This window comes from Panthera uncia, assembly GCF_023721935.1.
Source record: "Panthera uncia isolate 11264 chromosome C1 unlocalized genomic scaffold, Puncia_PCG_1.0 HiC_scaffold_4, whole genome shotgun sequence".
NCBI lineage: Eukaryota > Metazoa > Chordata > Mammalia > Carnivora > Felidae > Panthera > Panthera uncia.
In genome coordinates, this window is record NW_026057585.1 from 34,206,206 (window position 1) to 34,219,101 (window position 12,896).

The 12,896-nt window shown below is 39.7% G+C and overlaps 1 protein-coding gene across 1 annotated transcript in view; it reads left to right on the forward strand.

Moving 5' to 3' along the window:
* Positions 1-222: 222 nt before the first annotated feature.
* The window catches only part of SYDE2 (synapse defective Rho GTPase homolog 2), a 52,405-nt gene continuing 39,731 nt past the window's right edge, over positions 223-12,896 (forward strand). Inside the window, exons 1-2 of the mRNA XM_049618470.1 lie at positions 223-1,487; positions 11,366-12,049. Of these exons, the coding sequence (XP_049474427.1) occupies positions 740-1,487; positions 11,366-12,049 (1,432 nt within the window). The 5' untranslated portion in view covers positions 223-739. The remainder of the gene's footprint in view (positions 1,488-11,365; positions 12,050-12,896) is intronic.

The window sequence follows — 12,896 nt, forward strand, 5'->3', positions numbered from 1 at the left end:
GCCGCCGCCCTCCCCCACCCCTTCCCGCGGCAGAGTTATGCCAAGTATGTGAGGAGCCCGCGAGGGCCAGCGCCGGTCATGGGGAGCCGCCGTCGTCGCCGCCTCCGCGAGCGCAGATTTTTCCCCAACAGGGCTCCGTCCTCCTCTCGCAGCGGGGGCGAGCCTGGCTGTTGAGGCGGAGGGGATGGCGGACCCTCTGAGGAGGACGCTGTCCAGGCTCCGTGGGAGGCGGAGTCCCCGCGCCGCCGGGGGGCTCGGGCTCCGGGCGGCGGCTGCAGCTACGGTGGCGGCCTCCGCGGTAGCCGAGGGAGCCCCGGACGCCTCCTCGTGCGAGCACGCCGGCGGAGCCCGGCCGAGCCTGGAGCGGCCCCCGCCGTCGCCTCAGGCGTGGGGCTCCGAGGCTCGGGTCCCGGAGCGGTGGGGAGCGCTCGGGCCTCGGCCGCGAGGCGGGAAGGAGGCCGTCTCTTCGGGTGGCGGGCTCACTCGCGCCTCTCTGCGCGCCCCGCCGGGCTCCGAAGGCAGCGGACAGGACGACGACGAGCAGGAGGACGACGCCGACTACTATGAGAACGTGCCCGGCGGCTCCCAGTCGGCGCCCGAGCCCGAGGGGGCGGAGGCGGAGCGGTGGCCCCCGCCTCCCCCGGCGGCGAGCTCCTCCCCGGGGGCGGAGGGCGGCCGCCTGGAGACAGGCAGGCTGCAGACCCAGTTGCGAGAGGCCTATTATCTGCTGATCCAGGCCATGCACGACCTGCCCCCTGACTCGGGCGCGCGGCGGGACGACAGGGGTTGGGCGGATCGCGGCTGCCTTGTGGGAGCCCGGGCTCTGGGCCAGCCGCCTTCCCCCTGCGGCGCTGCGGACCGCCGAGCCTGCCCCCGAGACTGGCAGCGGGGAGGCGGTGGCCGCCCTTGGCAGCAGGTGTCTCCGCCCAGGTCTCCTCCGAGGGAGTCGGGGGGAGGCCGCCTGCGGACTCCTCGGATGCGGCTGTCCTGCAGCAGAAGCCTCGAGAGCCTCCGGGTGGGTGCCAAGCCTCCTTCTTTCCAGCGGTGGCCGAGCGACAGCTGGATCAGGTGCGGCGCGCGCGGGGACCTGGACGAGCCCCCGCCACGTGGAGGCGGGATGGACGGCTGGAGCGGAGGCAGCGCCCCGGCCGCGGCCCCCTCCGGCCTCCGGCCTCCCTGCTCCAAGGACCCCGGCCGCTCCACGGGAAGCCCCTTCAGGGATCCTGCGGGGTCAGCTGTGGCACGCAGCCGCAAAGGAGATGGCCAGGAGGGGCTTCCCTTCCTCAAGCCTCCTGCGGTGACAGTCAAGAAGCTGCAGAAGTGGATGTACAAAGGACGTCTGCTGTCCCTGGGAATGAAGGGTCGCTCCCGTGGGACATCCCCCAAAATCTCTGGAGCGCAGGCGAACCCTCCAAATCTGGGCGCCTTGAAAATGCGTGAAAGCCAAGTCCTCTCCGTGCCTCCAGACCAAAGAATTACGCTAACAGGTAGGATACTTTGCGATCAGAATGCTAACTCTTTGAGTCTTAGTGTTTACCAACTGGGCTTCTGTCTTAAGAGACAAGAATAAGGTATGCATTTGCAGACAGGTACGTGCCGGTGCCAAAGTAAGTGACACGTAAGTGGCAGCTGAATGCACCAGGTTACTTCGTATAATGCATTCGCTCGTTTTGTCTCCCCCCTGCCTTTAAAAGACAGTGGCATGAGGAACTTGGGGTTTTTGTTTTTTCTTCTATAAACCGGCGTGCATACTCCTGAATACTACACTGAGTAAAGGTTAAGTTCATCACACGCTTTTTGTATAGAGTTGGGCGGTGCTGCCTTCATTTTTATTCTTTGTGGCTCTAGGCAAATCCGTAGACTTTGTGGAGGTTGTGAATTTGAATTTGATTCAAGGGAGACTTTATGGGCTTCATAAACTGTCATTTTACTCATTACACGTTTTCTTTTTTCTTTTCCGTCTCTCTCCCAGGCCCGCGTGCACACAACAGACACACAACCAAACCCAAAAACAAACCAAACTATCAACCAAAATTTCTTTTTAGTCACTAGGATTTCACGTACTTCACCTCTCCACCTTTCCTCCCTTCTTCCTTCCACAACAACAACAAAAGAAAAAAAAAAAAAAACCAACAAAGTGAGTAATCTTTTTATTGTGGAAAAATAAGGGCACCAGTATTTTAATCAAGAGAAAGATGTCTAGTACTTCTAAGAAAGTGCATTCATTTAAAGTCATGTGCGAACTTAAGTATATTTGGTAATTATGTTGTCAATAGTAAAAATTCGTTTCTGAAAGAAGGACAGTACTTTCAAACTGAGTCCAAAACAACACGATCCTTTGAACTACAATTTTAAATACAAAGACTTTTAGTGAACAAAAAGACATATGTCATTAATTTTAAAAATATTAAATGATGATATATAAAAGGATTCACAGTACTTAGCATTTTCTCTGGTAAGAATTACAAATCCTCCAGGACTGGGGTTTATACACATTAACTTTGTTTAACCAATAAATACAAAACTGGGCAGAAACAAAGTTCACAAAACTTGTAATCGCACAGTGAGGACAAATCAAATGATTCATTTAAAGCATATACAAACTTGAAAAGTTTTTTTTTTTTTTTGAGTCTATAAATCTCTAATCCATACCTGTCAAAATTTATCCCATTTCTTTATCCTGTTTATCCTCAAATTTATTCCATTTCCTTTTTTTAAATATTTTTTTAATGTTCATTCATTTTTGAGAGAGGGAGAGGGAGAGGGGGTGAGAGACAGGGAGAGGGAGAGGGAGAGGGAGAGGGAGAGAGAGAGAGAGAGGGAGAGAGAGAATGAGTGGGAGAGGGGCAGAGTGAGAGGGGGAGACATAGAATCCGAAGCAGGCTCCAGGCTCTGAGCTGTCAGCACAGAGCCCGAGGAGCGGCTCAGATTCACAAACTGTGAGATCATGACCTGAGCCAAAGTTGGATGCTTAACCAACTGAGCCACCCAAGTGCCTCAAACTTATTCCATTTCTTTTGAATAAAGGATAACAGAATGTACATTTTTTTTTTTTGTAAAGGGAGGTGTACTTGCTAAGTTCACATTAAAAAAATACGTATTTGCAGGAGTAAAGTATTTGTAATCTTTATATTTTATTGCTACTATATCTTTACTTCCCATGATCTTGTTTCAGTTAACTCTTTGTAAGATCGTTAAATTTCAGCCATAACAAAAATCTGCATAAAATTTTAGTCAATTTTTTTTACCCTTTTGTTGCAAAGGTTAAACATTTACCATCTGATGGCTTTAAGATCCTCAGTTATAGTGTAAATAAACATTCAAGGATTTTTAAAGTAATAATAAATGTAATAATGCTCAAGAATGAATTCATTGATTCTTTTCATTGAGAAACTAATTAAATTGAAGTAACTGTAAAATAAATTAAAATGAAACATTAGAATTACTATGTGATAGTATTTTAGATATTTTACAAGAAATCTAAGCAAATGCTTGAGTTATTTCTGGTTTAAATAACTTTCTCAGATGTTATTTCCTTTCAAATCATCTTTTAGGAAAGATATAAATAACTTGTGTAATGTTTACATATCTGGTATAGATTTGGAGAGTTAATCTTGTTTTTTTTTTTAACTATTTTTCATGAAGGTTAGTTGAACTTATTAAAACCATCTGGATACTTTATGTGGTTCTCATAATCCCCCTGCATATCCCCCCCACCCCATGACACCTGTCATTTAACAACAACAAAAGAAACAGGAGTCAAGAAGTTTACCCAGGGTGGCACAAACTAGTATTATATGGTTTGTATATATTAGTGTAGGGATTCAAACTATTATATGGATTCAGACTCAGGTCTCAATGACTCCAAAACCCCTATTTATATGAGGTTAAACACATGCTAAAGTTCCTTAGAGGCCTGATCCAATTAATTATATTAAGTTGCTTGAAATGAGGAGATGAATGGAATTTCAACAAGGTTTAGAGGGTAGGTAACTACCTCAAAATTGCAAAGAAGATGGGGGAATTCTCATAGGTTTTTTTTTTGTTTTTTTTTTAATGTTCATTTATTTATTTTGAGAGAGAGAGAGAGTGCTCTCGAGGTGGGAAGGGGCAGAGAAAGATGGAGAAAGAGAATCCTAAGCAGCTTCTCACCTTCAGGGCAGAGCCCCATGATGGGTGGAGATACCGGTGGGGATGGGGGTCGGGGATGGGTGTTGGGCTCAACCTCAGGAAGGGTGAGATCACCACCTGAGCTGAAATCTAGAGTCCCAGGCTTAACCCTGAGAGCCACCCAGGTGGCCTATTAAGATAATTTTTAAATGAATATATCTATTTTAGGAGCGCCTGGGTGGCTCAGTCAGTTAAGTGTCTGACTCTTGATTTTGGCTTAGGTCATGATCTCACTGTTCATGGATCAAACCCCACCTTGGGCTCTGTACTGATAGCACAGAACCTGCTTGGGATTCATATTCTCTCTTTCTCTCTCTCTCTCTCTCTCTCTCTCTCTCTCTCGCACATGCGCCTCTCTTTCTCTACCCCTTTCTCCCTCGCTGCCCCTCCCCCACTCGCGCTTGCTCTGTCTTTCAAAATAAAAAAAAACTTAAAAAAATCAGTATATCTATTTTAAACCTTCACCTTTAAATGTTTACTTTAGTTAAGATTGATGTTACCTGGATTCTACCTTTTTTTTTAGTAAAATCTTTTTTAGTGTTTATTTTTGAGAGAGGGAGAGAGAGAGAGAGAGAGAGTGTGAACCGGAAAAGGGCAGAGAGAGAGGGAGACACAGAATCTGAAGCAGGCTCCAGGCTCTGAGCTGTCAGACTCGGAGCTCAAACTCATGAACCATGAGATCGTGACCTGAGCCAAAGTCAGACACTTAACTGACTGAACCACCCAAACACCCCTCTAGAGTTTACTTTTAAATTCTGTTTTCAGGGTGCCTGGGTGGCTCAGTCGGTTAAGCATCCGACGTCAGCTCAGGTCACGATCTCGAGGTCCATGAGTTCGAGCCCCACGTCGGGCTCTGGGCTGATGGCTCGGAACCTGGAGCCTGCTTCCGATTCTGTGTCTCCCTCTCTCTCTGCCCCTCCCCCATTCATGCTCTGTCTCTCTCTGTCTCAAAAATAAAAATTAACATTAAAAAAAAATTTAAAAGAAAAAAGAATCCTGTTTTCCTTTTTCTTTTTAAAAAAATTTTTAACGTTTATTTAGTTTTGAGACAGCACAAGCGGGAGAGGGGCAGAGAGAGAGGGAGACACAGAATCCGAAGCAGGCCCCAGGCTCTAAACTGTAAGCACAGAACCTGACTCGGGCTCTAACTCACAAACTGCAAGATCACGACCTGAGCCGAAGTCAGGTGCTTAACCAACTGAGCCACCAAGAGCCCCTAAATCATGTTTTCTAAAAAATTAATTGGGCATTCCAGATGAAGTAATTCATTCTAGATTGTATAAAGGTGTTAAATACACCAAAAGGTTTATATCACACTTTTCTATTCAGTATTATTTATGAGAATGTTTTCTTTCAAGATGAAGTTAAAGAATTTATAACACAGAATAACTAATGGGATGGAGATACCTAATCTATCTAATACTTAGGTATTTTGAAAATTTTTGAGACCACATAACAATCATTTTTAAATGATTTGGAATGATTTTAAATTTATTTTGGAAGCCAAAATGATGTTTTGTTTTGATTTCTGTCTCCTACTGAGAACCTTTAAAACTTTAGATAGTATAATAATGCCAATGATTTGGTGTTTTGGGTGTGATGTTCACAGATTGGCCAATTTGTACTTAATTGAGATGATTATTTAAGAAATCTAAAGTCATTACACATGATAAATATTGTCAAGTTTCTGCAAGCCGTAGATTACAAAGGAATTTTAATCTATTTGCCAACTATACTTCATTATAAGTCTTTATAAATATATTTAATTAGCATATAGTACTCAGGAATAAATTCAAAGGCACTAGGTTGAGCTATTTCAGCCTTTTATTGCCTTAAAAAATAATTAGCCTACCTTGACTCTACTTTTGCTGCTACACGATCTGTGAAAGAAAAAAATTAGGGCATGTAACTTGTTAATATTTTGTCTGAAAATTTTAGGTAATTCTTTTAAAATAGTATTAATTGGTGTGATTTCATGCATTATACTTTGTTAGGTTGAGATTTATAATGCAGATTCTCATCTATTTCTTCTATTTCCTGAAGTATTTGTAGCTCTAATTTCTTTATGATCTACATGATCTTTATGAATTTTTTCAACAAATTCTTTTATGCATTAGCCCTATTCATGATTAGTATCAATAGGCATATAATGTTTGGCTGTCTTCTAACTTTAAATCCCTCTCTGAGAAATTCTGCCATTATGGCCCTGGAAGCAAGTTCAGTTGTCTTTTTTTTTTTTTTGGAAGAGTGCCACAGAACATTGAAGTTGCTGGTGGCAGGAAAACTCTGAGAATTACAAATTCAGCAGAAAATAGTGTGTTGATTTGAAAGTCCTACATTTGTAAGTGGAATTTATTTTTTGGAATCACTAAGGTTATTTTTTAGACCTTTGCCACTCAAAGTGTGGTTATGGAGCAGTGCTTTTCAAACTCTGAAAATCTTGTTAAAATGTGGATTTATAGGTGTAGGGGGTGGGACCTGAAATTCTGCATTTTAACAAACTTCCAGTGTAGATGAGGCTGTTTGGTATGTACTTTGAGTAGCAAGGTTCTAGAGTTCCCAGTGCCCCAATCACCTATCTTGACACATTTATTAAAGTTTTGAAGAAGCATTCTACTTTATTCTGATACTTGATACTTAAACTAAATTCTATTAGAACAAAGCAGTTGAGGTCTTTCAGCTTCAGTTTTATTATGTATATTTATACTTACTGCTTACATGTGACAAGTTTAAGCAGTTCCCTTCATATTGGTCTTATCTTGCACCAATAAATATGAGATTGTGGAATCTACTAGAGAGGAGGCTATGTAGCATGCTGGTTAACAGAATAGAGCCTCTAGTTGTCTGATCAGACCCCATCACTGACCAGGCTTGTGACCTGGAACAGGTCACTCAGCCCTCAGGTTGCTGTGAGGATGAAAAAAGATAATCTGTTTGGTACAGTGCTTGGTGCTTAGTTAGCTGTTACCAAGAGAAAGGTAATCAGGCTTTGTGAGAATACTACCTTGCCCAGATGGTTAGGATTCTGGATAGAGAGTGAAGTGATCAGAAGGTAAGGAGTACTGCCTTGAAGAACACTGGCAATCGAGCTAACACACACCTGTTTAGGGACACTTACTTATCCTGCCCTTCTTTTGTGCGTCTTTGTCTTGCTGTTCCCTCTTACTTTGTGGAACTGCAAACAGTCTCAGAGTTTTCTTCTCTACTGTCCCTAAAGCCAGCTAGCACACAGCTTTTTTTTCTTAAGGGTTTTGTTGCTAGTCACAAGGGAGGAAACGTAAAACAGAAAAATAACTTACTTCCTTTTCATTGTACCCATCTCCCCACTTAGATATATCTGGAAAAGAGAAAGGCACATGTATATAAAAACTCATGTACAAACCTAAGGCTTGTATTTATTCTAGTCATTTCATCTGGGCTGCCAGGTTTGACTCTAAGCAGGATTGCTTGTATTTATTTAAATTCTAATACAATGTTGTAAGAATTCTTTTATTTAGGATTTTTTAAGGAGATGTAAGCAAAGCAACAAAGTTTGTTTCTGCAGTAGGGCTTTTTTAAATGATGAAAAGATGTCTGTATATACTGTACAATTTCAGTGAAGGTTGAAATCCATAATTTCTCAGTTTGCTGATGATTTTGAGGTGGGACACTAGTTAAATGTTTAGTAATAGTAAGTCATTTAATTTATTATGAAATAATAGTTGAGGACAAAAAATTGGCTTGAGTAGTTCACTACTATGTAGAATATTTTTTGAGTGAAAAACTTAATTGCCACTTCTGCATTCTCTTACGGATTTTCAAAGTAAAGTTATTTTAATTACTCATTTCATTAATTATACCACAACATGTATAATTATAAGAGAATAAAGACATTTTTGACTTGCAACTTTGCGTACTTATTTTGGTATCTTTTTTTACTTATATTTTCTTTTCATTGTGAATGTGTGTGTGTGAGTGAACATAGCTGTAGGTAAAGCTAACAGGAGCTAAAGATAATTTAAATTTATGCCAGTAGGGTTTAACATTAATTTTAGCATAAAAGGGAGTAAATGGAAGATTGCAGATAGCTTTCTGTGTAATTTACATTCATATGCATCTGTTTAGTTACCTGAGATAAAAATGAAATGTTTAAAATTAGGGTCCTGAATGTGTTGCTTATATTCAGTTTTAATAAATGAATGAATTTGGCCTTTATCAGAAATCATAATGATGTACCTATTTATCTCTAAATTTTAAGTTCAGTATCATGTAGTATATTGAATTATTCAGCAATAGCAGTCAGATTATTTGGTTTCAAGTTTTTGTGGTCTGTAGTTTCATGAAAAATAGTTGCATTGTATCTCATGGTATAATTATTCCTTTTAATATTACACATTTATTAAATACTTATATCAATAGATACATCAATTTGCTTAAATACGGGTTGCTAGTAGCTTTGTTTTTGTCATTACAGTTCCTTGGAGTGTAGTACAAGTAAAAGCATGTTTATTTCTTTAAATGTATGTCAAAAACTCAATAGGACTCAAAATAATTTAACTATATAAAATTTTGGATCTGCTGAGAGACATCTGAGAAAATGATAAAATAATATGTGACTCCTAGCTATCATGAGTTGTATAATTTTATACTTTTGGCTTCAAATTTATAATTGTGTAAAAACTACAAATAATGTCCCTTGATCATCTGAAATGCTATTAAATAATAGGGACTTGGCTTAAATGTGAAATAGATTTGGACTTTAGTACACTTGGCAAAAAGATGTGACCACTAACAACCTGGAAGCCCCAGTGATTCCTGAGTATGTGTTGATTTTCAGTTCTTAAATCAGTTCTTTAATTTTAAAGGAGACAGAACCAAAGAAAGACTTGAATCCTCACGTTTTTCATTAATTAAATTGAACTAAATTAATTGAAGTTATTTATCGAATGAATATTCGTTACATGTTTGCATGTTAAATCCTGGAGGGTAGAGGTGTGTATCTCTTTTCTAGTAGCCCAGGTATATTGCTACAAACTTTGGAGTCATAAGAGTTTATTTTGAGTACTGCTTCTTCCATTTATGAACCAGTTGATCTTGGGCAAATTACTTTTCTGAGTTATATAGTTTTCAAGATATTTCCACCATTACTCAATCCTTATGAGCAGTTAACTGGATTGATATTATCACCACATTCAGAAAGGGTTACCTGCTTTCCTACCTTTGGTGGGTAGCATGGTATAGGGGAGACAGGTTAAGAGCATGGATTTTAGTATTAGATTGACTTAAATTTGAATACTACAGCTAGCACCTTGACCATATTCCTCACTTTTTCTGCCTTATGGAAATAGTCATTTTCTTAACATTGTTGTGGAGGTTAAGGGCTTTCTTACTGCTTTATCTCTCATTCCTGGCACATAATAGGTACTCAATAAATATTTGTTGAGTAAGTAAATGTCTGGCATAGTAGACATTCACGGGAACTTTCTTCCCTTTTGATTCCTAGTTCATTCCTGCCTCTGAACTAGATGAACTTGAAACCCAGTTTGTGTTTGAGATATTTTTAAAAATTATTATTAGCTTTTTAAAAAAATTAATCTACTTGGTTGGGTAATATTTAGGATGAAAAAAGACAAGTTTACATTTTTTAAGGGATTTTTTTTTTCAGTAGAGGAAGGTTACTGAAAGCCTTGATTATGCATGAACCTAACGTTGTGGTTGTTTCTAAGCTCCTCATAGTTTAATGTGTTTTTATCACTCTGTTACTAGGCTTTCATATTTTATTTGCTAGAATACAAGATGAATCAACCATATATACACGTGAAGTAGCAGGACTATAATTCCATAATTTAGAAACCTTTAGCATGATCTTAAATTTTTAGAAATGTTCTGTTTTAACTTTCTATGCCTAGTGAATTAGTGTTATGGTATATATTTAGTTTATTGACTGTAATTGAAGCCTGCTTTATGCAGTTCTTTGGATGTGCAAAACATTTACCTCTCTATGTGGAATTGATGTTATGTGTACATTTTTCTCAAAAAAATCTTATCACATTACATTAACACAAACACATATCAAGCATTTGATGACGCTCATTGTACTATGAATTCCTTAATTCATTTTTTTTTTTTGAGAGGGTAAGAACACATGAGTGCGGGAGGGGCAGAGGGAAAGAAACAGACAAAGAGAGAATCTTAAGCAGGCTCCACATCCAGCACAGAGCCAGACTTGGGGCTCAATCATTTGAGCATGACTTTTGATTTTGGCTCAGGTCATGATCTCAGAATCATGGGATCTAGCCCGTACCAGGCTCTGCGCTGAGCACGGAACCTGCTTAAGGTTCTCGTTCTCTCTCTCTCTCTCTCTCTCTCTCTCTCTCTCTCTCCCCCCCACTTGTATTTTCTCTCTCTCTCTCAAATAAAATAAAAAAATTTTTAAAAAGAAAAATAAAATTATTCAAAATATGAATTAAAGTCATACTGTGTACAAAGCATTCTATATAAGCTTAAGTGTGTTTTGCGTGGGGTATGTCTTTGTTAGCCCAGATATGTTTATAAAGGCAATCTTAGAGTTTGTTTATTCATTTTCTTAGAATTCTTATGTCACTTTTACTAGTAGTCTAAATAATAAAAATTATTTTTAGTGAAAAAGCCAAAATGTTTCTTGTTTCATTTTAGTCTCCAAATGTGTAATACTACTTTTCCTTCTTTTTTTCCTTTTAAAAATATTAGTTTTTTCTTTTTTTTTTATTTAAATTTTAGTTAACATATAGTGCAATATTGGCTTAAAGAATAGAATTTAGTGATTCATCACTTACATACAATACCCAGTGCTCATCACAAGTGCCGGTATGGCCCATCTCCCACCCACCTCCTACTATCAACCCATAGTTTGTTCTCCAGTCATTAAGAGTCTCTTGTGGTTTGTTTCCCTCTCTCCTCTTTTTTCCCCCTTCCCACATGTTCATCTGTTTTGTTTCTTAAATTCTATATATGAGTGAAGTCATGGTATTTGTCTTTCTCTGATTGAATTACTTTGCTTCGCATAATGCATTCTAGTTCCATCTATTTCATTGTAAATGGCAAAATTTCATTCTTTTTGGATAGCTGAGTAATATTCCATTGTTAAAAATAGTATTTTAATAACTGATCTCAAGTGACTGGTTTTTCCTGGTATCCTAGGCATTACGTTTTACTTTCTTCTTTTTCTTTGAAACAGATTTATTTGAAAATGTCTATGGGTCTTCAGTGAAGAGAAGAGAACTTGAAGATCTGAAGGATAATATTGGAATCAGAGGTCATAAGCCACTTAACAGCATCACTGTGTCAAAGAAACGCAATTGGCTATATCAGAGTACTCTGAGATCTTTTAACCTGGAAGAAGAAAATAAGAAATGCCAAGACATAAGTCATTTATCCATCTCACCTAAACATCAGTTATCACGACCTTTCCTCAAATCATCTGAAGAATATTGTACATATGTGGTGTGTAATGCTACAAATTCTTCATTATCAAAAAATTGTTCTTTAGATTTTAATGAGGAAAATGATGCAGATGATGAAGGAGAAATATGGTACAACCCCATTCCTGAGGATGATGACTTTGGTATATCAAATGCTTTGAGTTTTGGTGAGGCAGACCCTGCTGTTCTGAAGTTTCCTGCTGTTAGTTTGAGAGTATTGTCTGGTCCAGACCTAATGAAAGCAGAACAGTACACTGAAGGCTTGCTGTACTCTTCAGAACACAGAGGCAAGGTTCATACATCACAGTCAAATGAAGTGAATCCTGTTGAGTCCATCCACTCCACAGAGCTCGTGCGGCAGTACAAGCAAGGGCTTGGACACAAGACACAAGAAAGAATAATGGTAGAGGAGAGTCTCATGTTGAAATCTCCTTTTGCAGGTAAAGGTGGTCACATGTTTGCCTTCTTCTTCCATTCAATTCTTGGACAGTAGCTAAAACTAAATATAGATGTCTATTGTAGCTATGTACTTTTCCTTACAAAGTGAGTGTGTTTTCATAAAAATAAAGAAAACTTCAAAAACGTTTACAAATATTTGTATATAGATGGTGGTTTAGTTATTCCTGTCACAGACTTGATTTTGTAAGGGGTGAAGATGCTGGGGTAGTCCTACACCAACTGTTAGTGTGTCTGTCCTTAATTAGTTTCTCTTAGTTGAAAGAGTGGGATCATGAGGTGCAGAAGAAAAAGATACATTTCCTTTTTGTTTTTAATTTTTTTTAATGTTTATTTTTGAGAGAGAGAGAGGCAGACTGCAAGTGGGGGAAGGGCAGAGAGAGAGGGAGACACAGAATCTGAAGCAGGCTCCAGGCTCTGAGCTATCAGCACAGACCCCGATGCGGGGCTTGAACTCACAAACCGTTAGATCATGACCTGAGCCAAAGTTGGATGCTTAACTGACTGAGCCACCCAGGCGCCCCAAGATATATTCTTTATGTAAATCTAATTTTGCTTCATTCATTCATTCATTCATTCATTCATTCATTTATACCTAGCCTGGCTATAGCTGAAAAGTTGTATAGTCCGTGTATCAGTAGTTATTACTTTACAGTTTCGTGCCTACATTTCCTCATGAACAAAGGAAAGGAAGAAGAGAAAAAATAAATGAGAGGTAAAAGTAAAGACCTCTCAAGTAGGTGGGTGTTGCAATAGTTATGGAACCTAGAAAAGAAATAATTGAAGTTTGATGCATATTAGGTTGCACCATATTAAATTGACAGTTTTTGA